Genomic DNA, 24,824 nt, shown 5'->3' with positions numbered 1-24,824 from the left:
AATTAGCTTAATTCGGGGGGCGGTGAGAAATCACTTAATTTTATGTAAAAATAATTTGAAACTCAGGAAAAGACAACTAAACTCAATCTTTCCAAGACTATGCTGGAATCAGATCTAAGCCCAGGACAAAGAAAATGTATAGTAAGTCATGAATATATTCACTCGAGCATAAAATAAAGCACCCCGGGGCGGGGGGGAGACTATTCTACACAACGGGGAACTTCTTAAAAAACAAACAAATAAAAAGAACTCTTAAAGTAACTGACCTAAATATTACAGCAGCAAACATACTTCTTTTAAGGGAATAAAGCAACAAAGAAGCCATTATCAAGTTTTCAGTAACAACAAAAAAAAAAAAATCAAGAATAATGTATCAACACTCTAAATAAAAAGTCTGAAAGGAAACAATTCTAAAATCAAAGCTAAAAACAACACAAATACACTCCGAAAAACCCTCCAAAAATGAGAGACAAAGAATCAACAACAGTAAGGATGAAAGTGATTATGGCATAACCCCAAATGTGAGAACATAAAATCTATCCTGAATTAAGGAAAAAAAACAAGTAGGCTACAAAAGGATCTTAAAACAGTGTCTTCTTTTATTCTCACTAAAAAATTATAAATTTTAGAAAGGTAGAGTTTACTTAATTTTTTTCACTGATTACTGATGGGAAGGACAAATAGTAATCAACGGACTTCCTTCCTTCGAATCAAACTGCTCACACCAAGGAACAGCTACAACAGTGAAAGGCCACCAACGTTTTGAAGATATAAAAACCATGTCTGAATTTGAAGTTTAACATAAGTTAAACTCATTAAAAAAAAAAGTCTTAAAACACTGAAGGAACATACCACTAAGTCTTGATCTTGAAGCAAATTACAAATTGCCTCATATAACATGGGTCTTAAGTCAGACTTGAATTTCACAGAAATCCACTGACCGATGAGCCAAATCACCCTGCGTCGCAATGGCTTATACCTGGATAAGGAAAAATCGTGAAATTTAAATGATAAATATTTTACAAAGCCTATTTCATTTATTTCATCATTTAAATTTTAAATATAGTAAAGAAGCAATCTGTATTTTTTTATATAAGCATAAAAGCTACTTCTACACATACCACAGTATAAATACTAAGAATAAAAGTTCTGATCTACAAAAATTGAAAATTCATAGGCAGATATATTGCAAATCTAATTAAAGAACTGTAACATAAATATGTACATAAAAACAAGTCCATTTCTGTTCCTCAAGTAACCAAAAACAGTTAATCTGAAACGGCATAAGTAGCTAATGTCCCAAACCTAAGGCTGAAAAGGCCCTAAAAAAAGTAGTAATAAAGGAATTCCTGTATTCAATTTTCCAAATCCAATTCTGTTTATCTTACAAAGATTGTTTTCCAGAACACTATGAGAGATTTCTATATTTACATAAAATACTCAGTAAATAATAAATAATAAATAAAATACTCAGGTTTCTACACTGATTTTAGGCAAATTCTCTAATTTTTTAAGAAGTGCCCTATTACAGAATGTGACTCATTATCAAAATAATGTTCTACTTTTTAAAAGCTGTAAAACATTTGCAGTAACATGTATACACATTTCTTTCTCTATGACCATCTTTGCTAAAGGCAATGAAGTTTCTTTAGGCAAGGAGAAAAACCATAAAGCTATAAACGACTATGTATAAGAATTCCACCCACAAAGTCTCTTCTTGATACTATATAAATTTTAGTAGTGAGATGATAACTGTTTCAGGGTATAAATGGAATAAGCTAATGAATATGCCACATATTTTAGGAAATTACAACATTATAACATGATTAAGCATAAAGAATTGCTCATTAAAGATGCAAAAAAATGTGTTTAAGTACTCCCTGCCCTCAAAAAGTTTATCTCACCTAAAATTATTAAAGAATGCAAAGTTATATAATAAGATTTCAGAAAAGGGATAGAAAAGAGTGGGTACGAAGAAATGGGATTTAAACGGCCTTTAAGATAAACAGTATTTTGGGCAGAAAACTGAAAAAATACCATTTCAAGGAACAGGGACTGTTTAAACAAAGTCACAGAGGTGCAAGTAAACAAGACTTGTGTACACAGTGTAGTGGAGAACCCACAGAACTATCAGTTCTGAACCGAGATCTCTGAGATTGCTACATTCAACATTCCACTCCAGATAAAGAGAAGGAAACTCAGAAAGGTCAAATCTTAAATTCACTTAGATCACAGTCACTTCTAAAATTAGAGGATAGTTTGTTCTTCAAAATGTGCTCCCTGGGGCGCCTGGGTGGCTCAGTTGGTTAAGCGACTGCCTTCGGCTCAGGTCATGATCCTGGAGTCCCGGGATCGAGTCCCACACCGGGCTCCCTGCTCAGCAGGGAGTCTGCTTCTCCCTCTGACCCTCTTCCCTCTCGTGCTCTCTCTCATTCTCTCCTCTCAAATAAATAAACAAAATCTTAAAAAAAAAAAATGTGCTCCCTGGACCAGCAGCATCATCTCCTGGAAGCATGATGAAATCACACAGTCTGACCCAGACCTTAACACATAACCTAAATCAGAACGTGTATCTTAACAAGATTGCCAAGAGATTCATATGCACATTAAACTTTGAGAAATACTGGTCTAGATCAACTTGGTCCAGAAGAAACGTAATGCAAGCCAAATATGCAATTTTAAATCTGTTAGTACCCACATTAAAATAAATAAAAAGCAGGTGAAATTTTAACATTTTTATTTATCTCAGTAGATGCAAAATATTATCATTTCAACATGGAATCAATACATATTTTACATTCTTCAGTTTTTCGATTTAAATTTTAGTTAAAATTAAAGTCATTTCCTCAGTTGCACTAGGTACAATTCAAGCACTCAACAGCCATATAGAGCAGCTACTGTACTGGATAACACAGATCGAGAGTAAATAGCCTCCAGGGTTTAAGGACAGTCAAACCACAGTGTTCCCACTAAAGGCACATGTAGCTACCTAATGAAGGTCTTCTCTACATCAAAGGCTCTCTAGCTTACTTCTGGCAGAGTCACAGCCCATCTTACCACAGACTTTATAGGACATGGCAAATTCGCGGCCACTGAAAATATTCGCTGACTGAATGGGTAAATAGCTATTTACTAGCCAAAAATATTTTTTTCGTTTCCTTTTTTTTTATTTCAAAGTTTTTATTTAAATTCTACTCAGTTAACATAGTGTAATATTGGTTTTGGAGGGGTCAAAATTACTTTTAAATCATCTCCAACTCTACAATTCCCCAGCTCTCCAGATTTATACAGAAGCCTTCTAGTCATTCATTAACGCAGTCAAAAAAATGTTACCTGATCTATGACTACATGCTAGGCATTCTGATAGGCACCATATCTACAGAAATAAATCAACAGAAATGCACAATTCAAAACAAGAACAAAGTCTCTTGGAATTTTTAAGTCTCTAATCCTAAACTAAGAAAAAAATTATAAAAACTCTGAAAGAACTTTACCCTTCCGTTTCATCCGTTCAGTACCTAAAATTAGTGAAGTGCCTAAAAGTATATGAAACATGAGAATTCTAAACATCAGGTAGCTCTGTACTACTGAATGGGGCAACCCAATACAAGCCTAAAGTGCATCCAAATGCTTTCTGCCATGGTGTCTCTCCATCCTATCTACCCTCTCCCAGACTTGCAGTATGCTATGTGTGATCCCAAGGCATTCAGTCGGTCACCCTTCACAGCTACTATTTGTGTTTGACTACTTCTTATACCAGGCCTAGCCCCGGCTAAGTCTCCAACTGGCTTTCTTGTGTACACAATTTTTTTCTAGAATCCAGGTATCTCCATATTTCCCTTACCTTTGTATAAAATTTCCTCCTGCAAACTATCTTACCTAACATAAAATACTTCATACATGTTACAATTCACATTTGAAGTAAAAAAAAAAACCAACTTTATTTTTCAACTCTAAGAGACACAAGTCTTATTCTACACTAGATATGACCAGCTAAGTCATACTATAACTTTTTAAAATTTTTAAGCAATTTTAATGCCTTCCTATCTTCATCACAAAATTAATAAGGTAAATTAAGTGTATTATTAACATAAAGTTTCATACTTGCCTATTATGAATGACTTGTAATTCTGGAAGAAGTTGGTTTTTAAACCACTGATCAAAATCAACACTGTCAAACAGCTCATAAGCCGCTAATCCAACAGCATTATACACTACAAAGAAGATTTGAGAAAAAAAATTTAAATTTCAGATGCTGGGCCCAATGTTAAGTGTCTTATATAAGAAACTAATCCTTAGGGACTACTTTAAAACATGTAAGTAATATGCTAATAAAGAGAAATTTACAATGTTAATCAAAGACATTATTTAAACAGACACTGTAGATTCGTTATTTTACTTTACACTTTTTCCTAAATACTCCTTAGTGCTTTCAAACAGAAAGCTACATTCATTTAAACATATTTGAGTCAAATTATAAAAATTATAAAATAACATCTGCTTCTAAATGGACACAATATTTTATGATCTGGTCTTTACCTACCTCTCTCCAGCCTCATCTCTCACCACAACCCTTTACACTCTATGTTCCAATTAAACCAAGCTACTCCCAGTTCAAAACTTAATTGTGCTTGCTCCTCTTCCCTTCAAATTTTTGTACATACTGCTCCCTCTGCGTGGAACTCTCTTCTCACATAGCCCCTCCCCTTGTTAACTCCCACTGATCCTGGTGTTCTCACATTATACTTCTTTAGGAGCCTTTCCCTACGCACACCCATACTACCTTGTGGTTTTCCAATGGACTACCTAATTGCCATCTACTTCAACATTAATCACTGGTACTATGCTATAACCAATTGTCTGCTTACTTAGCTATCTCCCCACCAGACAGTTCCTATATTTTAGGTATCCCTGTATCCCAATCTTCCAGCCTAACACCTGCCACAAAGCAGACATCCCAAACATTACTGAAGAAGTAATATTTCTAAATCGGTTTAGTTTAACATACCAGCATCTTTGATTAATAGTGCATTCATATCTTCCACATTAGTGGGTCCTGAAAACATAAGTATCAGCAAAAGTAAATAAAACTAGTTTTTAAAAGAGATTTTATTTCAACTCAATTTACTAATTTATCATTTCAGTTTAGCATAATAAATTTCATGACATTAAATATACATATAGGTATAAAGGGAAAGTCTAGATTTTGTTATCATCACCATTAGAGAGCACAGGTACAAAATGTAAAGCCATATTACAATTTTAAAAATCATTATAACATATTTGAAAAATGTCACATCAAGCCACAATCCAAACAAATACATGCCACAGATTGCTAACTAGTGTATAATACCTTATACACCCGGATTTAAAAGAGAACACTTAAAAGAAAAAATAAAAAGATGTATCCCTCAAAAGAAAAACAAACCAACAAAAAAGAAAAAGCAAGGGCCATTCACACAAGAAGCTCTAAACATAATAAACAAACCAGGTCATGACAGTACATTAAAGGATGGGAACAAAGGAAAAAGTGCAGAGAGAAAGTGAGAGCCATCATGTCAGGTGGAAACTTCTGAATAAAAAGTTGGCAGTCTCCTACCACTGTCCAGAAAGGAGAGTGTCATGGTTAAGCCATGAAAAATACAGTTTCCTCAGTAAGTCTATTTCTCTAGAATAGAAAGATTTCTAGCAAGTTTATCAAAGCATTCTTCTGCTGTGAATTTTTAAGCTCTCTACTTGAAGAAGCTGGAATAAGTACAGCCCTAAATAAGCCAACTGCTCCACAACTGGAAAGATAACTAAACTCTGAAACCACTGAAATCCTTACCACCACACAACTTATCAGAGTGTAACCTAAATAGCTTATCCACTTTTCTACAGTGGTTTAAAAAAATAATAATAAATAGAAGAAAATGGAAATGATGCTCTAAGCTTAAAAGGAAAAGTAACTGAAGCAGTACAAATATAACCAACTTTAAGAATCAGTAATCCTATATTAAGAAATTAGTAAATAACTGTAACTTAGAAATCAATCCATATGAAAATACAAGTAACACTAAAATTATCTTCACAGATGAACAAAGTAAAACCTGACAGTTGTTTCCCTTGGTTTATAATTTAAGAACACGCTTTAGGTTTTTCAGAGAACAAAAGCCTGAAAAGTGAGCTGCCCGCTCACTACCACAAACAAGATCAGGCATCTCCTGCCCTACAACAGAGGCTGCTCTTGCTATTATTTTCTTATATCATCACCTGCTCAATCCCTGGTCCCTTACTATGTAATTTCTGCCCCAACATTTCAAATAATCCATTGTCCCAGAAGTTTCCCTGGCCTTCTGCCTCTTCCATCACTGGACACTTCTAATAATGTGCTCTTCTCCCCAGGATTCACTCCCATATTGCTCCTCACACCTCTGCAAGAATTTGTGACCTGGCTTTTCTGCAGGACCTTCATCTTTTCATATGCCTGAAGGTGAAAATCTTGGGTTCTCTCCTTGAAGTTGCTTTTGTCTCCCAAGGCCCTTTACACACACACTCTAAAAGTAAAACTCTATCTCCAACCACTACTACTAACAGCCTCCCTGTCATTAAGACCCAAGTTCAGGATCATGTCCGTCACTCTCCCTTGCCCAGCACAGTCAGTCAGTCACCAAAAGTCAATCAACAAACAGTTACTGAGAGTACCAGACACTGGGAATAATGTGTGAACAAAACAGATGTGATCACTGTCCCTCTTCCTGGATTTTACAATATAGCAGAAAAGTCAGAAATGATAAATTCAGTTGATATTACTGATGCACAATCTGCAATTAGCAATCAAGTACCAGAAAGTTCACATCATCATTCTCTCTCTTAAATTCATTATCTTCTTTCCATTCCCACTGCCACCATCCTGAGCCTAACATTTGTCATTTTGAGCTTTTCTCCCACTACTTTCACAACACACTCCAGGTAGACCACTTCTCCACGCAATATACCTGACGGCCTACTATTTTGCTTATGCTGCTAGTATGCTTACGAGAGCAAAATCCAACTATCATGTTCAATGCCTATCTCAAGGCCGCCTTTGTCAGTTGCCCATTCTTGTTCTCTACCCTGAAAGCTAACCCTTCAGAAAAGAACACATTCAGGTCTTCCTCAGATTCTCATGTATTACATGGTGCAGGAAAAAATGCATTGCACATAGGAAGCAGGCACTCAAAACTATTTTAACTGAACATGAATTCATTAAGTATCATAAAATATACTTCACCTTGAAGTGTCTGCATCATTTCTAGAAGTACAGGAGTAAGAGTCTGATTATATTCATGGAATATATCTATAAATAGTACTTCAGTGCAAGGCTGGAGAGGAAAGAAACCAGTTTTCTAGTGAAAACAATGATATATTGTACTGATCGATTCTACAATACAGCAAAGAATACTCATTCTTAAAATCATAAAACTCCAAAAATGTTTCCAATTCTTGATGTTTTTACATAAAGTAGATTACAAATGTTGTAGACACACTGGGAAAGAAAATCAAATTATAATTCGATTCCTAACACACAGAAAGTATATTTTACTATTTCAATCATTTGGCATCAGGCATTCAAAAAGTAAAACTCCAGAGAGAAAATAACTTATTTTTAATTAACAGTTCTTTAAATTAAAAGGCAATCTAAAGCCACATCCATTTGCAGATTCAGTACTATAAATGACTATGCAGGAACTAATTTGTTAAAAATTATGTATTTTTCTTAGCAATGACACAATAAGTAACAACTGCAACTCAGGAATTCAATTCACCACAGAGAACAGTATTTATTTATTTATTTTCAATTAACATATAATGTATTATTTGTTTCGGGGGTACAGGTCTGTGATTCATGAGTCTTACACAATTCACAGCTCTCACCAGGGCACACACACCCCTCCATGTCCATCACCTAGCCACCCCATCCTTCCCGCCACCCGAATAGTATTTCTTTTAACAGACACAAACAGTAACAGAAGTCAGTGTTAGCTACATAATAAGAATGATTCATTTTGGTTCTTAAAAGTACCAAACCATCACATTAATACAAAGGAATTATAAATTTTGAAGGTACCATGCTTTATGTTTTAAAACAAATCTTACACACATACTGAAATATGTATAGATGAAATGATACGTCACCTCAAACACTTGCTTCAAAATAATCCAAGTTGGGGTTGGGAGGTACTCATATGAAATAAGATTAGCCATGAGTCAGTAACTGATAAACGTGGGTTTTGGAATATACAAGGGCTCATGATATTACTCTATTTTTTAATATGTTTGAAATTTTCCACAGAACAAAGTTTTTAAAAATTAAAGCAGTTAATTTTTTTAAAAAATTTAAAGCACTAATAATTTCTCTAATTAACTCTCTGGTTTTCTATGTAAGCTTACAAAACTAAAAACATTTACATTCTTAGAAAAATAATAATAGTGTAAATTATGTAAATGCAACTTTTCACACAAAAAAATAGTTAAAAGACTACATTTGATTAATTTTCCCCAAATGTCGGCCGTATCAAAAAAATGTGCGCTTAGAAAAGCATTCTAGAAAGCATTCTAAAGGGGCGCCTAGGTGGCTCAGTTGTTAAGTGTCTGCCTTCGGCTCAGGTCATGATCCCAGGTCCTAGGATCTAGCCCTGCATCAGGCTCCCCGCTCCGCGGGAAGCCTGCTTCTCCCCCCTCTCCCACTCCACCTGCTTGTGTTCCCTCTCTTGCTTTGTCTCTCTCTGTCAAACAAATAAATAAAATCTTAAAAAAAAAAAAAAAGAAAGCAAGCAAGAAAGCAAGCATTCTAAAATTAAAAGCAGTGGGCTGGTCTCTGAGAATCACATTTGGTGGTACAAGAAATAACGTATCAAAAAAAGCCTCAAAATTACTGAAATACTTTGCGGGGGGTGGGGTGGGAATCATTCTAGCCAAAGAGAAGTAGTTTTCATTTTCAAAAACATTTCCTATTTCTGCATTGACAATTACTTTTCCATCAATGTGACTGCAAAATGCAGAAAAATTCAGTTTGCAAACCCCGAACTGAGCAACAAAAATTTAGGTTAAAATTCATAATTTAATTAAGTACTTTCTTCTCAGATACAGATTCCTACAATTATAGTTTCCTATTTGTCTGGTTTAATGCTTGGAATCTTCAACAAAATATCATTCTCTACTAAGAGTTATAGAAGCATTAAGCATTTCCCTATCAATTTTTTTTCAATCAATACTTACCCTCAAACTGTATTTCCAAGAATCTCCTCCTGTTTCTTCCACTGCTGCAATTAAAAATATGACAAATGATGCTCACCATGCAATAATGGTGTTTCCAAAGTCTCATTTTGGAATACAAAGATTTTAAATAATGTCAGTCTATTTCCATGAATGGTTTTAAACATAACACTGAAAGCAAATCCTTGGGAACACAAGGCTTTACACAGATCTCTTTACAATACACTATAGATCACATCTGTGTATGGGAGTCTCCCATCAAGTGCTCACATAAGCATTCTCACTTTCATTAAAAATTCTCTATGGAGGAAAGCTCAAAGGGCTTTGTCACTTCCAGAGTAAGTAATTATCACCTGACTTGCACACAGTAAGCACTCAAATATAACTATAATCCTGAGATTATATGATTTCAATATAATGTTTTATAAGTTAAAATAATTAGTAACATTTTCAGAAATGTTCTATATTTAAATTTTTTAAAAAAGTAAAATACTTCAGGGACTTTTACAAATCTAGGAATTCAGTGTTTCATATTATACTATTACATCCACTATCACTTCTCGGCCTTTTGGCTAAGATCAGGTGCATACTATTACATCCACTGCATAAAGCAAGCAATATGAAACTTAAGATTTTAGCTAAGAGAAAAAGCAAAAACAAAATAGGATACATATAGTGTAATGCTGTATTTCCTAAATGAACTAAAAGTATTTTTAAATAACAAAAAGAGGGAGACGACAAGTCTTCCAAAATATCTGAGGCATTCTTAAAATCTTAGGAAATATATGAACAGAACTACACAAAGTCACCCAGTCAAAGGGATGAGGAGAGCCTAACATCTAGCCTATGTCTGAGGACGGCTTAAGTAATTTGCACACACGCACTTTATTCACACAAAGGTACTTTACTAGACACATAATTTCTTGATTTTCTGTAGCAAGGACGTTGCTACTTTTATTCTATTATTAAAATTCAAATGTAAAAAAGATCTCCCAGAAAAACATTTTAATCATCAAAAAATTCATCTTAAAATTAAAATTTAAGTAGGTGATCTATTCAGCAATTCAGTAATTTTCCAAATTTCTTTTTGAAATAAAAATGTCTACTAATAAAAAATAAGATGGAATGAATCACAAAGTACAAACTGACCTGATAACAGAGACAGGTAGTTTATTTTATACTTTTGTTTTAAACTATATCATATGTTCATAGGAACATCTAAACATTTTTAAAGGTATCTTTCTGGAGAAAATTCCATATATTTGAAAAAATCATTCATTTTCTGCTTCTCAATTTGTTCTAACAGATAACAAACTTTTAAAAGCCAAGATTCTCAGATCAGAAGTGCTATATTAAAACACAATGTTGTTATGCCTATCATTCAAATAGATGATACGTATTTAGGGAAGGAGGAGAAAAGCCAGGTGAAACTGAAAAACTGATTCTTACTAAAGCCTTCTGGGTCTTCTTCCCACATTGTCAGTTCCTCTTCAGTTAGCAGAAAATAATGAGAGACTAATCTTCTACATATCTCTGTCAAAGTGGGATATGTGAAGAATGCCATCTTAATCTTATGAGCTTCTAGAGTTTCAGGGCTGCTATCTAGAAAAATAAAATTTCCAAGTTAATCATACAAAGATTCTACCAAAGTTGGATTATGTAACTTCAATAAATTTAAAAATACACTCTTGAGGGAGAAGATAAAGTGGTGTATAAATTCTCATTTTTCTTAAGGGCAAATTTCAAAGAAATTTCTTTATACACACCACACACATCAGTCTTGCCGCTGTCCTCCCACTACAGCCTGTACATCCCCATGCTATATTATCACACCATATTGGAGTGACTTAGATACATATGTCTTTCTCTCTCCTACAAGAACTCCTCATTCACCTTGGTATACATGCACTTGAATGCAATCCAATGTCTAGAAGTAACCTCACTAAAGTCAGAGAAAAATTTTAATTGTACAAATAAATTCAGCTTACAACATGTACTGCAGTGGTTATTGGAGTACTTAATTCTTAAAGTCCCAAGGCTTCAACTGACCTTTTATTGTGCTACAAAAGATAGTTTACTAAATGCATTATATGGCTTTTAAAGCTGGCACTCACATATTAAAGTCTCTAATCCTTATCTCTATTTCATGTCCAAGCAACATTTTATTTTTCACACTTAAATAAGTGAATTTCAAATACATAAAAATAGCAATTACTTCACATTTGAAATAATGGGAGAAAAAACTGCCAGTAAGGCATTACCTTCAAAATTTTTGGATGGCTTATAAGCATAATTTTTAACAATCATCTTAATAAGATTCATGCATTGAACAATGAATCGTTCGAACGTAACGCCTTCACCAACTTCCGTAAATACATAGCTTACAGAAAATTCCAGTGATCTCTGAATTAGAGGAGTAAATGAAAACGGATGCTGATCCAAGAAGTCCAAAAGCTATAAAGAAAAAAATTAAAATGTATTTTCTCCAAGTTCATATAGGAATATAATCATCCATACGTACATCTTATAAGTTTGCTAATATACATCTGGCAAGACTTGAACCTTGGTGGAGAATCTACATACGTGTAGTTTTCTATGTAATACACGTGCAACTGATTTCATGGGATACATCCTATAATGTGGGTTATGTCAGATTGTATCTCATGACAAGAAATTTCTATTATTTCTAGTCCAGGGTCCAAAATAGACTCACTTCATACTTAATTCAGTAACAATGGGTAAATCTGAAACAGAAAGTGTGTATACAAAAGACAGGACTTTAAAAAGTAATAAAGGCAAAAAGTGAAACCACATTTCAATTATCAGTTGATGAGGTAGATTTCCTCTTTACGAAAGAATTCTGGCTAATAAACGCCAACAAAATAATAGAATGCCATCATTCTGTAACCCCTTATCGAACAACAGATGTAGGCATGATCATTAACAGCTTCTAAAATAATCAACAGGGAAAGGCTGCTGAGGAACTTTATAATGGATAGCTCTCCCTCAGCACTGAAGACAGACACTGTATCTCCTGATGTGATGCAATACAAAATACACAATACTCTTGTAAAGCACTCTTGCCATCCTTGCCCTCCTCCACAAAATAAAGTCTGAATATGATCAAGCCTCTACATCTAACTACAAATTTGTAAGAGATATGGGAAGAGGAAGGGTATAGAGACAAAGGAACATGGTAAGTAACACAACAGGATGGAGAGAGCCAAATGCAAACAGGAAAAACCCTAGAAGGAAATTATTACCTCGACAGATAGCAACAACAACAAAAAAAGAGAACTGACACTACTAAATCCCAATTCTAACAAAACAACTATAAAAATTGAGAAAAATCTAAAAACTGGCTAAACAGAGGATAATAGAAAGTCACTCCTACTTTTTAAATGTGTTAGATTGGTTACTTTAAACCCCTAATCACTTAAAGATATATATTCAAATATTTATAGATAATACTAATAGGATATCTGAGATTTGCTTTTTAAAAACCAGCAAGGAGGGGAGGGAGAGGAAGTATCCAGATAAAACAGCAAACTTTCAGCATATGTTGATAATTCCTGATGCTAAGTGATGACCTCAAGGGGACTCGAATATGTTTGAAATGTTCCAATTTGTAAAGCTTTAATAAAGCCAGACATTATAAATGTGAATTTCATAAATGAAATTATTTATGAACACTGCACAGATCCACTGACTAACCACATCATGGCATTTTACTTTGCTTTGTGTTTTTTTGGTTTTTAACTTAAAATACCTGAGTCAATTTCCTGCTGGCTCTTGGAAGATTAGGTAGGCTTTTGCTGTTGAGGCTATTTAGAACCTAACTGTGGGAAATAAGAATTGAAACTAAAGGTACTGCAACTTAACCAAAGACATAAGAAGAGCTCATCTCTACTCCTTTTCTCCACTCCCAGGGGAACAGACAACCTTAATCCTATTAATGAAGCTTCAGGAAAAAAAGGGAAACTAGGCTACAATAGATACAGCTACCTGTCTTCAACGACCGGTTTTAGCACAATGCAGTCCTCAAACCAGGTCTTCCCAACTCTATGTACTTCTCTCAACCATCCCCAGGCCAAAATTTCATAAAAATCAGTCTCTATAAAACTTTGTTTGAACAGAAATTTATACACATTGCCTAGCACAAGTGCACCCATATAATTCTATTCAAAAGATGTTTCATATTGACGATGATAATCTGTCATTCTGAATACAGTGACTTCCTGATATTACACTGCCTGTTACATATGACCTAGTTCCTGCTCAGCTGCAACTGGTACCTTCTTTATCTCTGCTTTTAGCCAGTAGGCTTGAGAATAAGAAACTTCAGAGGAATGAACGTCTCTAATATTAGGATTTTTTTTTTTTTTACAATAAAGTGACTTATAACTGATATATGGCATATAAATTTAATTATTACATGCATGCTAAATACTTCAAAATACAGTTTTTTTTAACTTTGCTATAAACAGTCAGAAAATAAATTACTTCACATTAAAGAATGTACGCTCACATCATTCTCCTTAAATCTGAGTATGTGTATTTTATTTAAGAAAACATACTTAAAATAAGAAAACTTACCACTTTAGTAAAAAGAATGATGGTCTTTTCCAATCTATCTCTACATACGTTATCTGTACCTATATTTCTACCTGTTAAAAATACAATTCAAATATTAGTACAAGTTTATAATACTCCATTAATTCACAATCAAAACAATGACAAAACTTTTCACAAAAATATATAATTTTGTACATTTTGCATTATAAATTCATTACTGTGCTTTCCCAACTCTAAAAAATTAATCAAGTTTTTTAAAAGATTTACACTTAACAAAGTAATCCCCAGTACCATGTTTCACAAAATTAATCCTCAAATACAAACTGAGCTCATGTTCAAGTAAAAGGGAAGTAGCAATTTTATCCATGAATTACCAATCACATTTCCAAAATCTAAATTAGTCATAGTTGAAATTTACAAGCAAAAGAGGTAAAAACAAAGCATTCAAAGAGTATAACATACTCATTATTTTTCCTGCATTTTCTGACCATTTTCTTCAGATAATTTCCCTGGCATAATTAATTAATTTTGTACATTCAGAATAGTGTCCACCAGCCCATCAACTACTCTCTATAATCATACTCTTCTGAATCATCTCATCATTTACATCATTCTCCTCTCCTGGGAGGACTCCTATTCTTCCCTTTGCTTCTCCACAGGGTGACCAGAGAAAAGGACCATTTTCATAAAAGTAAAATACCTAATATAAGTTGTCTTATTCATCTTTGCATGTACAGTACCCAGAACAGTGCCTGGCAAAAGACTCAACATTGTTTTTACTAAGCTGAAAACGACTGACATGAAACAATCAGCAACTCCCTAAAAATGAGTTCAGTAAAATATCTTCTCAGACTATTAAGTCCCCAAGTACACATGCACGTAAATGTACACAAACACACACAGGATGTACACATGTGTATGTGCACATGCAAGCACATGTGTGTGTATTCTGTGTTTGTAGGTGTGTATGTTGAGTAAAGCTGCTTACAATCACAGGGAAAAGGATAACAAACAGACCATGAGTATAATATAACACAAATATAAATGCTAAATTCTCTTGTGTGCAGTGGATGAGAGAGGGCCCTAAAGATAAGCCAGTGAAGATTAATATACAACGGATTTACAAAATTAAAGTACCATTTAAGGTAATTTATATCATACCCACATGTAAAATGAACTAAAAAAGACAGAACCTATACAAAGTCTAAGGAGCATGTGGTGCAGGAAATGATGAGCATTAAATTTAATGAGCATTTAATGAGCATTAAATACATGACTACTGTGGATATATGCATGGAAAAGAGCAGCAGCAGTAAAAATATCTACAGAGAAACAGGACACAAAACAGATTAAAAAAAGTTTCCGCAATACTCAGGACAAGACAGGTGTATGAAGACAAAGTGAGCTCCCAATGCAACCTCAGAGGATTGATGATCAAGATGCAAGAGGTTAGCCTCTTCAGATACGCAAGCAGAGCACAAGCTATGAATAAGGATTCTACAAGTAAAATCTACTGTCAAAGGAGTACTTACTGCATTCCAGAAATTGCTTCAGACGGTCAAATATTCCATGTAAAAAACCCTAGAAAAAAAGTTTTTTTAAGGTCTCAATTTATTGTTGTAAACAGCTCCCTTATACTTTTTCAAAAATACTAAAATGTATCTATCACATCATTTTAAAAAGTTAAAATGAGAAAATAAAAAATACTATTATTAACAAATCTTCCGTTAGAAAATACAGTATTTCATCTCTTCAATGTTTCATTTCAGTTACCTAAATCACTTTGCAATAAATAAAACATTATTTAAGCATTCTGTTTAACTAAATAATCTCTATTCTCCTCACTGATTTTCTTCTTCCCAGCTCTTATAATCCCCTGGCATACTGTCTATTATCTGTCTGCTCCCACTAGAATGTATACTCCCTAAGAGCCAGAAATTTACTATGTTTATTACTCTATCCCAGAATCCAGGAACAGTATTTGAGAATAATAAGTACTCAGTATATGAATAAATGGTACTAATTATTTAAAGTAGAAGTTCTCAAGCCCAAGTATTAAATTTATTAGCTTCAGATAAAAGAGAAAACAAGTGTCATCAATTATGATCTGGTAAAAATCTAAACAACCCTTAGTTGTTAATACATATTTTAAGAAACGTTATAAAAATTTTACAGCTATAAAGGGATAGTGAAAAACTAATTAAAATTTTTAAAAATTTAAACATCACAGACTTTTTCAATCAAAAAATTTTGGTGTATAAAAGATGTCACATGCTCTTTCAACAAATACGATAGTCCAGGTTTTTGCACAAAATAACTACATGGTGAAGGCCATCCTGATGAATGACTAACTAGAATAGTGTTATTTCCTCTTTGTCCTTAGGCATATGTTGTCCACTCATCCATTCTTGAGTTTGAGACAATTCAACTAGGATATCATCATCTGATGACTCAGAAATAGATTTCACTTAGACAATTTCACCATCATTATCAGGGCCTAGAATGCTGCTCTCAGTCTGTCTGAGAGCGTCCATCTTCTGATTCAGATAAAAATTATGAAATCTCTTCCTCTCGTCAATTTTCTTCTCTGCCATTTAGGGCAGAAAATGAAGAGTTCTGAATTTTCAGTGTGTTAAACAAAAGCTGAAAGTAGAATAAAAATGATAGTGCTTCCAGTCTTCTTTATTCCTTCTTAAAGATGATGGAATACAGTGCACAACCCAATAAAGAAACTGAAAGATGACAGTTTCACTACTACTTCAACCTTCTGGCAATTCCATCATCTTACATTTGACACTATTTCAGTCTTTTTAACCACAGTTGAGAATAACTGAAAAGTAATGATAACTAACAAAAAAATAATTCCTAGGATGATGAAAGAGCAAAATGTTTCATTATAGGAAGAATAAGATCTTTGAGATCCTATATGTATTTTAAATTTATACAGTAGTCCAATGGTCCCTTAAAGAAAGGACAACGTAGGGGCGCCTGGGTGGCTCAGTCGTTAAGCGTCTGCCTTCAGTTCAGGTCATGATCCCAGGGTTCTGTGATCGAGCCCCACATCGGGCTCCCTGCTCAGCAGGAAGCCGGCTTCTCCCTCACCCACTCCCCCTGCTTGTGTTCCCTCTCTCACTATGTGTCTATCTGTCAAATAAAATCTTGAAAAAAAAAAGTAATGACAACGTAGAAAGAATTTTACTCTATTTCTTTTAAATAATACTAGTTTATCAATCGGGGTTCTCCGAAGAAAGTAGAAAATTATAAAAGTCATCAAATTTAGTAAGCTAAATGATTGAATTCTTGATTCAAGAGAATCAAGAATATACAAAATTATAGACAGCTAACTAATCTGCAGGCCAAATAAACTAAGTTAGTTTATGATTATGTTATATAATTACACAATAACTCAAATTAACCATTAAATGGTCATTTATAGAGCACTTTAATTAGCTGAACAATTTACAAAAAATCATTATCTCCCTTAATCCTCACAACATCCAATGAGGTAGGTATACTATTATTTCATCTTCATATTATAGACAAAAAAAAAAAAGAAAGAAACTGAGTATGAGGGTAGGTAAGTAAACAGCTGGAGGCCACGCTATCAGGAAAAGGCCAAGTCAAGATTCAAATCCAAATCTATTTGCCTCCAGAAACCAAAATCTCACCATTATCATACAGCGCTTCTAAAACATCTTTTAAGTTCCATGTTATTTTTAAGATCTTTATGTTACCTGAAAAACCGCTCTTAACTTGTTAAAATTCTATTTTGTTTCCAACAAGTCAATATACCTTAACTGCTACAAAACAGCATTTTAACTGAGTAAAAGTGGACATACAGTTTCAGTAGACAGAAGAAAGACTCTCAAGGGAAAGCCAAAAGCTCACAGAACATTGACAGTTTCCACTGAAAACCACTATTCCACTTTTTAGGAATGTGATTCAAATCAATTTATTTTTACTAAAAAAACAAAACACCGATGAACACAATATTTTAGTTACATAATTTTATATCATACTGCATATGATATATATATCATATATATGATATATATGATATATATGATATATACATAATATATATATACATATATGATATATACATGTGTATATATACACATATACATAATATAAAAATAATTACTGAGCCTTCTGACCTGTTTTTTTTTTTAAGGTTTATTTATTTATTTGACAGAGAGAGAGAGAGAGAGACAGCAAGAGAGGGAACACAAGCAGGGGGAGTGGGAGAGGGAGAAGCAGGCTTCCCGCTGAGCAAGGAGCCTGATGCGGGGCTTGATCCCAGGACCCTGGGATCACAACCCGAGCCGAAGGCAGACGCTTAACGACTGAGCCACCCAGGCGCCCCTGACCTACTGTTTCTACTCTATCACATATTCATTCATTTTACAAATAACTACTGAGCATTTACTATTGGCAGAGACTATTCCAAGCTCTGGGATGGACAGTGAATCAAATAGTCTCTGCCTTTATGCAACTTAACGCATTACAGTGCAGGAATTTAGGAGAAGCTGTCTCATTGGTTTCCGGAAGTGTTTTATGGCACTATGGCAATAAATATCAATATTTAAAATGTATCAGCATTAAAATTATGGCTGTTTTTTTTCCACATAGTTTGGCAATTTGACAATATCAATCAATTCTATCAATGTGCTTATACTTGAATCAACCATTTCCACTTCTAGTAATTTATCCTGAACAGTGCATCAGAAAAGTACACAAGGACTTATATACCCAAATGTTCATTCCAACATCACTGACCAACAATTAAAAACTGGAAACAACCTATATATCCATCAGTGGATAACTAGGAATTTTCTTTTTTGTTAGTTATCATTACTTTTCAATGCGTAAATGAGTCCCTTAAATACTGTATTTAAATCCTAGCTCCAATGGATAACTGGGCAGGTAAATTATAGGAATCCTATATTAATGTTAACACTTTTTAAAAATTAGCTCACTGACAGTAATCACATGGATTTACCATAGAATCATTAAAAACATAACATATATTACTGACATGAGAAAAATACCCATGAGAAAAAATGACATGTAAGTTTAAGAAAAAGCAAGTCAAGAAACAGAGCATGGGTTCCATTTACATAAAACTGAGGAAGAGAGAAAAGAATATCTGAAAGACTATGCATAAAATGTCTTAAAGTATACTTACAAATTTTAGCAATATCTTTGATACCAAGTTTTCAAGTGAGTTTTTATTTCCTTTCCTTCTGTGTTTAACTTTTAAAAAAATAAGCATGTAACACTTTTATAGAACAAAATAGCCATCACACTATAATGATGCATATCACCAGCTTTTAAATTCTTTTAACAGTAGAATCATTATTGCAATCAAAATCTTACTGACAGTCACAGTATACTAAAGACTTAAAACAGAGTAACTCTGGTCAAATCTGGTAGGGCAGACCCAAAGACCCAATGAGATGTACTTTTTTCACAATTCTGTTCAACACTCCCAAAGCAACCTATAGAAAGCAACATTTTAGCTGACTTAAACTCACTGTGAAAACTAACACAGATCTGAGTAAATATATAACACAATCCCATTTTGTTTCGGGATAAAATGTATACAGCTATATATTCTTGTACACAGAAAAAGCAGATGATGCCATACAAAAAATGAATATACATCACAAATGTTGGGCTTAACAATAGGGTTTTCCCTTCTTGTATATATATATATATCCAATTGACTACAAAGAGCACACACAAAAGTTATGATCAAACCAAAAAAAATCATTTTAAATATCTAGGTCCACAATGGACCTAGAAATGTAATAATAGCATTCAAATTCAAGAAGTTCACCCCAATTCAAATTATAAATAACACTCTCAATGTATCATGGCACTTGAGAACTGCCCTAGGCTTATTTCCTCCCCTTCATGAATGAGCTACTTTGATATACTGAAAAAAAAAGGCTGTAAGTCTAAAAAGTATAGTATAACACATACAAAATGGTAAAAGGTCACTTAATAAAAACTTGTAAATGAATGCCAAGTAAAAAGAATAAGCTTTAAAACATTCAGGAAAATACCAAGCACTTTCCCAAAGCCACAAAGAATCAGTAACTGCTTTCACTTACCATCACCTCCATATTCTTATGAGGTTCCACAAATCCATTAACAGTTAATTTACGCAGCACTGAAAAGTAAAATTGAGCTTTATTGCACTAAATGCCTCATACCTTATCCTATTAAAATCATAATCATAACAAAGACTCAGAATCACAAAGCCTCATCAAGACTGGGGGTTACTCTAACTTCATCCTTTCATATAATAGATAAAGAAAGGTAATCCCTGATCATTGGTTTGTTTCCAAGTAGGAAAGATGGAATGACAGTCAAGTTCTTGTGACTCAAAAGCTGTGTTCTTGAGAGTTTGGACCAGAGGCTGAGTTCGGGATCTGACAAGATGGCCAGGCTGCCCCACAGGATTATCAAGGAAACCCAGCGTTTGCTGGCAGAACCAGTTCCTGGCATTAAAGGCAGAACCAGATGAGAGCAATGCCCATTATTTTCATGTGGTCACTGCTGGCCCCCAGGACTCCCTCTTTGAGGGAGGGACTTTTAAGCCTGAACTATTCCTACAAGAAGAATACCTGATGGCAGCCCCTGAAGTATGTTATGAAACCAAAATTTATCATCCTAATGTAGACAAGCTGAGAAGAGTATGTTTAGGTATTTTGAAAGATAAGGGGTCCCCAGCACTGCAGATCCGCACAGTTCTGCTACTGATCCAGGCTTTGTTAAGTGCTCACAATCCAGCTGATCCATTAGGAAATGATGCAGTGGAGCGGTGGAAGACCAAAGAAGCCCACGCCATGGAAACAGCTAGAGCATGGACTAGGCTATATGCCATGAATAATATTTAAAATCGATCTGTTCATCAACTGTACATCACTTCTCCTGTTCTGCCAAGACTCCTTTTTTGTTTGCATTTAATGGACACAGTCTTAGAAACATTACAGCAAAAATCCCAGACATCTTCAGTCCTTTGGTGATTAAACACACATTAGCAAATCTACGTCTTGTCCTGATTCACTGTTGTAAAGCATGAGCAGAGGTTAGAAGTACCATCTGGATTGTTGTGAAACATTTAAAAGCAGTGGCCCTTCTCAGCTTTTATTCATTTTCCCCCATCATGGCTTGAGTATAAAGCACTGTGAATGAAGGTAGTTGTCAGGGTTAGCTGCAGGGGTGTGGGTGTTTTTCTTTGTTACTTTTTTTGAGGGGGAGAGGCAGTTTTATTTTAATTTTATGGGCTCCTTTCCCCCTTTTTATGGTGATCTAATTGTACTGGTTAAAAGCAGCTAACCAGTTCTTTAGAATATGCTCTCTAGCCAAGTCTAACTTCATTTAGATGCTGTAGATGGACAAGCTTGATTGTTTGAACCAAAATGGGAACATTAAACAAACATCACAGCCCTCACTAGTAAAACTGTGACTTTGCTGTCAAGTGTAGAATACTTCCTTCAAGAAAAAGCTTGTGACCATTTTGCATGGCTTGTCTCGAAACTTCTGTAAATCTTATGTTTTAGTAAAATATTTTTTGTTATTCTAAAAAAAAAAAGCTGTGTTCTTCTCACATATCTTAACTACATATGTTTCTAAAACTATATTGCAAAACTTAATTTAATTGCTACAACTGTTAGTACTTCTCACCTGCAAAAACCCCTATAAGTTGAAACTGAGAAAGTTCTCTATTCCATAACCATGAAATATGTCTCAACAGTGACCAAAGAGCTTCATTTAATTTTAGACTACATTAATGAAAATATAGTATCTCCTACAAAGGATATAAAAGCTGAACTATTTCTAAATCTGAAACAGACTACAGCGCTCAAGTATAAACAAACATCACATTTTATGAGTAACTGGTGTACACAGGGAGACAAGTAGGATCAACGATTGAAGTCAGACCTATATTTAACTCCCAGCTCCAATGTTTACAGCTGTATTATTTTGGACAACTTTTCTAGATCTCACATTCTTTGCCTGTAAACTGTGTTAGTAAGTCCTACTTCATAAGGTTATTAAAGGATTCAATAGTATAATATATGTAAAACAGCACGAATCAGAAACACAAAGATGGCAGCAACAGAGACTATAAAATTCAAAGTCACATCACTTTAAGAAAACGTTACAGATAGCACTGCTATCTCTGTAACTGAGAGTGAGGGTTCATGACGTGAAGCTCAAAGGCAGTATACTAAAAACAGGTTTAGAAGGAGGTAATGGTGGAAAAAAAAAAGAAGTTTAGAACGCAACTGTCTACAAAACTATCAAACTACAATTATATGCAACTCAAAAGTTACTCATCATCATAGGAGAAAACAGGATTCAAATTGAGTCCCTTATTCTTGATTCATTCATTCCCACAAAAGTACTTGCTCCACATTACCTGGGACAGTCCTTTCTTTCCCCCTTCATCACTTGGCTAACGTCTACTTACCCTACGATGATGCTGGTTCAAACATCACTTTCTCAGGAAGTCCTTTCTGACCACATTGTCAGTTACCATATTTTAAGACCACTGTCACGTGTCATTTTACATATATTTGTGTAACCATTTTATTATGTCCATCTAGTGTCAAACACCCAACCACAAATTTACTGAAATAATGAATATATATATATATATATATATATATATATGCACACCTAAGTGCACACAGGTATAGACTCAGATTACATATAACAAAAACTGAAGTCTTAAGTTTTGCTCAAGTCATAGAAATTTACAGCTGGGCGGAACAAATATTTTAAAAGGAAATGCTATGGGATTTTTTCAGGTCAAGATATCTTAGAAATGCTACAGTGTACCTAAGACCCTGAGACAAGGAAGTACTGAAAAGCTAAAATCAGGCTAATGTAGGTTAGTGCTGCATCCTTTTTGTCAGAGTTACTCTTTGAAATCAGTAAGGTAAGAAAAGCACAATCAAAAGCACTAGTGAAAATTCCTTAATCATTAAATACAGAACTTACACAAGTCTTGTACACATAACCTTACACCAGTTTCTCTAATTCTTTCTGGATAAATGTTTATCTCTAAATCCTTTTAAATTTCTTCCTCAAGGATGTTGACAAAACCATCTCCACTCACTTATACAACCAACCACCTGTACAATGAATTTTACTTGTCAGCAGTCCCTTAAAATCATTCACGCTTTTGTCTACAAGGTTCACCAAAATGTGCTGACAGTTTGAAGTCTGTGCATCCACTGTCTGATCAATGTTAAGTGATGCACGAGAGCAGTGCCAAGAGTGTACAGCGGCATCCTACGGTACTAAGAGGAGTATGACAAAAGGGCTTAGAAGTAAAGCCAAAGGATGCAAAATGAGCCACAGTAAGAGCACTAAAGGCTACCTGAGATCAAACTAAGAAACACAAACTAATAAAAAGCCTAAGCACCAGAAGAGAAAGATTGGAAGACAAAGAGAATGAGCCAAGCGTGAGTGTTCTGTAAAGGAAAGGAATCTCAGAATACATTTGTAAAGGTAACCAGCTCGGGGAAGACCAAATAGAAATTTATGCTAAGGGATACCTACAAGCAAAGCATAGGAAAACACAGGCTAAGATGGCATGCCATCGAGCACCTTCTAAAGTCCAAGCGAGCCTGACGTACAAACAAGAAAGACAGAAGCTGAGTTCTCATGGAAAACAGACCTGGGAGACAGAGCTGAACGAACACTTGAGGACTGAAGTGTAGTGAAGTGAGCACAGCAATGGTAAGGGTAGGAGCCCAGAAAGGGAAGTGTAAAGTAGAGCAAAAAAAAAAAAAAAAAAGCAGAAATATTTGAAAGGAACATATTCAGAACCCCAAGACCCCAGAAATGTGACTATAACATAAAACTATCCCACACTTTGATCCCACAAATTCCTTGAGCAAAGGCTATTCTAACGGAAAACCAACCACAAATAAGGCCTTGTATGTGAGGGAGAGACTAACCACATACACTCCCAGGGCAAGTGAGAGCAGATAATCCATCAAAGGAACTATTTGTTGATTCTTCTGAGGTATGTCATTTCCAAAACTGAACATATCAAGTTTAATAGTACCTTTCAATGACAGCAGAGTTCGTTCTAGTGAACTTAGAACTGCAGCTTCACCGCCAGAAGAAACGTGTTGAAGGAATGTGTCTGTATGGTGATTCCACAGAGAGCAGGCAAAATTATAAATTCCAGAAGCTAACTGCAAAGAAATACCAACAAATTTGTTCATAAAAAACACAGATTTCAGTAATCAATGAGATCTACAGAGTAATACATTTCAGCTTTTAGGTCAGTTTTTAATTACAGTTTTAATGTCATTTTCAGTGAGATGTGAAATAGTTAAGTCATTTATCACGTTTCAAACTTTTTAAGACAGAACATACAGTATCAAGGACCGTTTCTGCTGCTGCTGTGAACACACATATACACACCTAAAATATTCGTTTTTCTTGAAACAGTACTTAAGTCTAATGCCTGCACTGCAGTCTGACATTTTCTATTTATACCTTTTTTCTTCCACTAATATGCAACACTCAGTTTTTAAAACAGTGACAGACTGTCATTGAGTATAATATATAAAACAATATACTAAGAAATACAGAAGAATCAAATTTGTGTTCTGCCGGTTCTACCCATTATGGTTTTAGGGCATTTAAAGCAGGAACATACAAACCACAATGCTTGTCAGGCTGATTTCCTAATAGGTACTGATATTTACAAACCTCACTTTCACACTGGGATGCAGTTGGCCTCTGCCACCCAGGTTGAGGCAGAACCATTTCCAGGGGGATCTTCAGCTTTTTTTGTTTGTTTTTCCAGAAGGTCTAAGAGCAATCCAGCTGAGTCTACATGGCCATTCAATTTAAATAAAAATGATATGAAAGTACACATGAATGACTAGTTATCATTAGCATACTCTAGAATGCTTTTTCTTACTCCAGATTAAAAGTATATCATCTCCACTAAACACTGGATTTATATT

The 24,824-nt window shown here is 34.5% G+C and overlaps 1 protein-coding gene across 8 annotated transcripts in view; it reads right to left on the bottom strand.

Moving 5' to 3' along the window:
• The window catches only part of IPO11 (importin 11), a 194,424-nt gene that overhangs the window by 118,988 nt on the left and 50,612 nt on the right, over positions 1–24,824 (bottom strand). For 7 of the 8 annotated variants that reach the window (XM_027605740.2, XM_027605743.2, XM_027605744.2 and 4 more), the window contains exons 6-16: positions 23,909–24,041; positions 19,932–19,990; positions 15,345–15,393; positions 13,834–13,904; positions 11,499–11,691; positions 10,687–10,839; positions 9,241–9,284; positions 7,253–7,343; positions 5,009–5,056; positions 4,109–4,214; positions 853–979 (exon numbers count right to left, since the gene is read on the bottom strand). In XM_027605740.2, coding sequence (XP_027461541.2) covers positions 853–979; positions 4,109–4,214; positions 5,009–5,056; positions 7,253–7,343; positions 9,241–9,284; positions 10,687–10,839; positions 11,499–11,691; positions 13,834–13,904; positions 15,345–15,393; positions 19,932–19,990; positions 23,909–24,041 — 1,074 coding nt within the window. Of the gene's footprint in view, positions 1–852; positions 980–4,108; positions 4,215–5,008; positions 5,057–7,252; positions 7,344–9,240; positions 9,285–10,686; positions 10,840–11,498; positions 11,692–13,833; positions 13,905–15,344; positions 15,394–19,931; positions 19,991–23,908; positions 24,042–24,564; positions 24,688–24,824 lie in introns of those variants that run through there. The other variant, XM_027605746.1, reaches the window with a different exon arrangement.

This window comes from Zalophus californianus, chromosome 5 (genome assembly GCF_009762305.2).
Source record: "Zalophus californianus isolate mZalCal1 chromosome 5, mZalCal1.pri.v2, whole genome shotgun sequence".
Classification (NCBI taxonomy): domain Eukaryota; kingdom Metazoa; phylum Chordata; class Mammalia; order Carnivora; family Otariidae; genus Zalophus; species Zalophus californianus.
The sequence above is the reverse complement of the archived record's forward strand: the minus strand, read 5'-3'. Positions and strand labels throughout refer to the sequence as shown.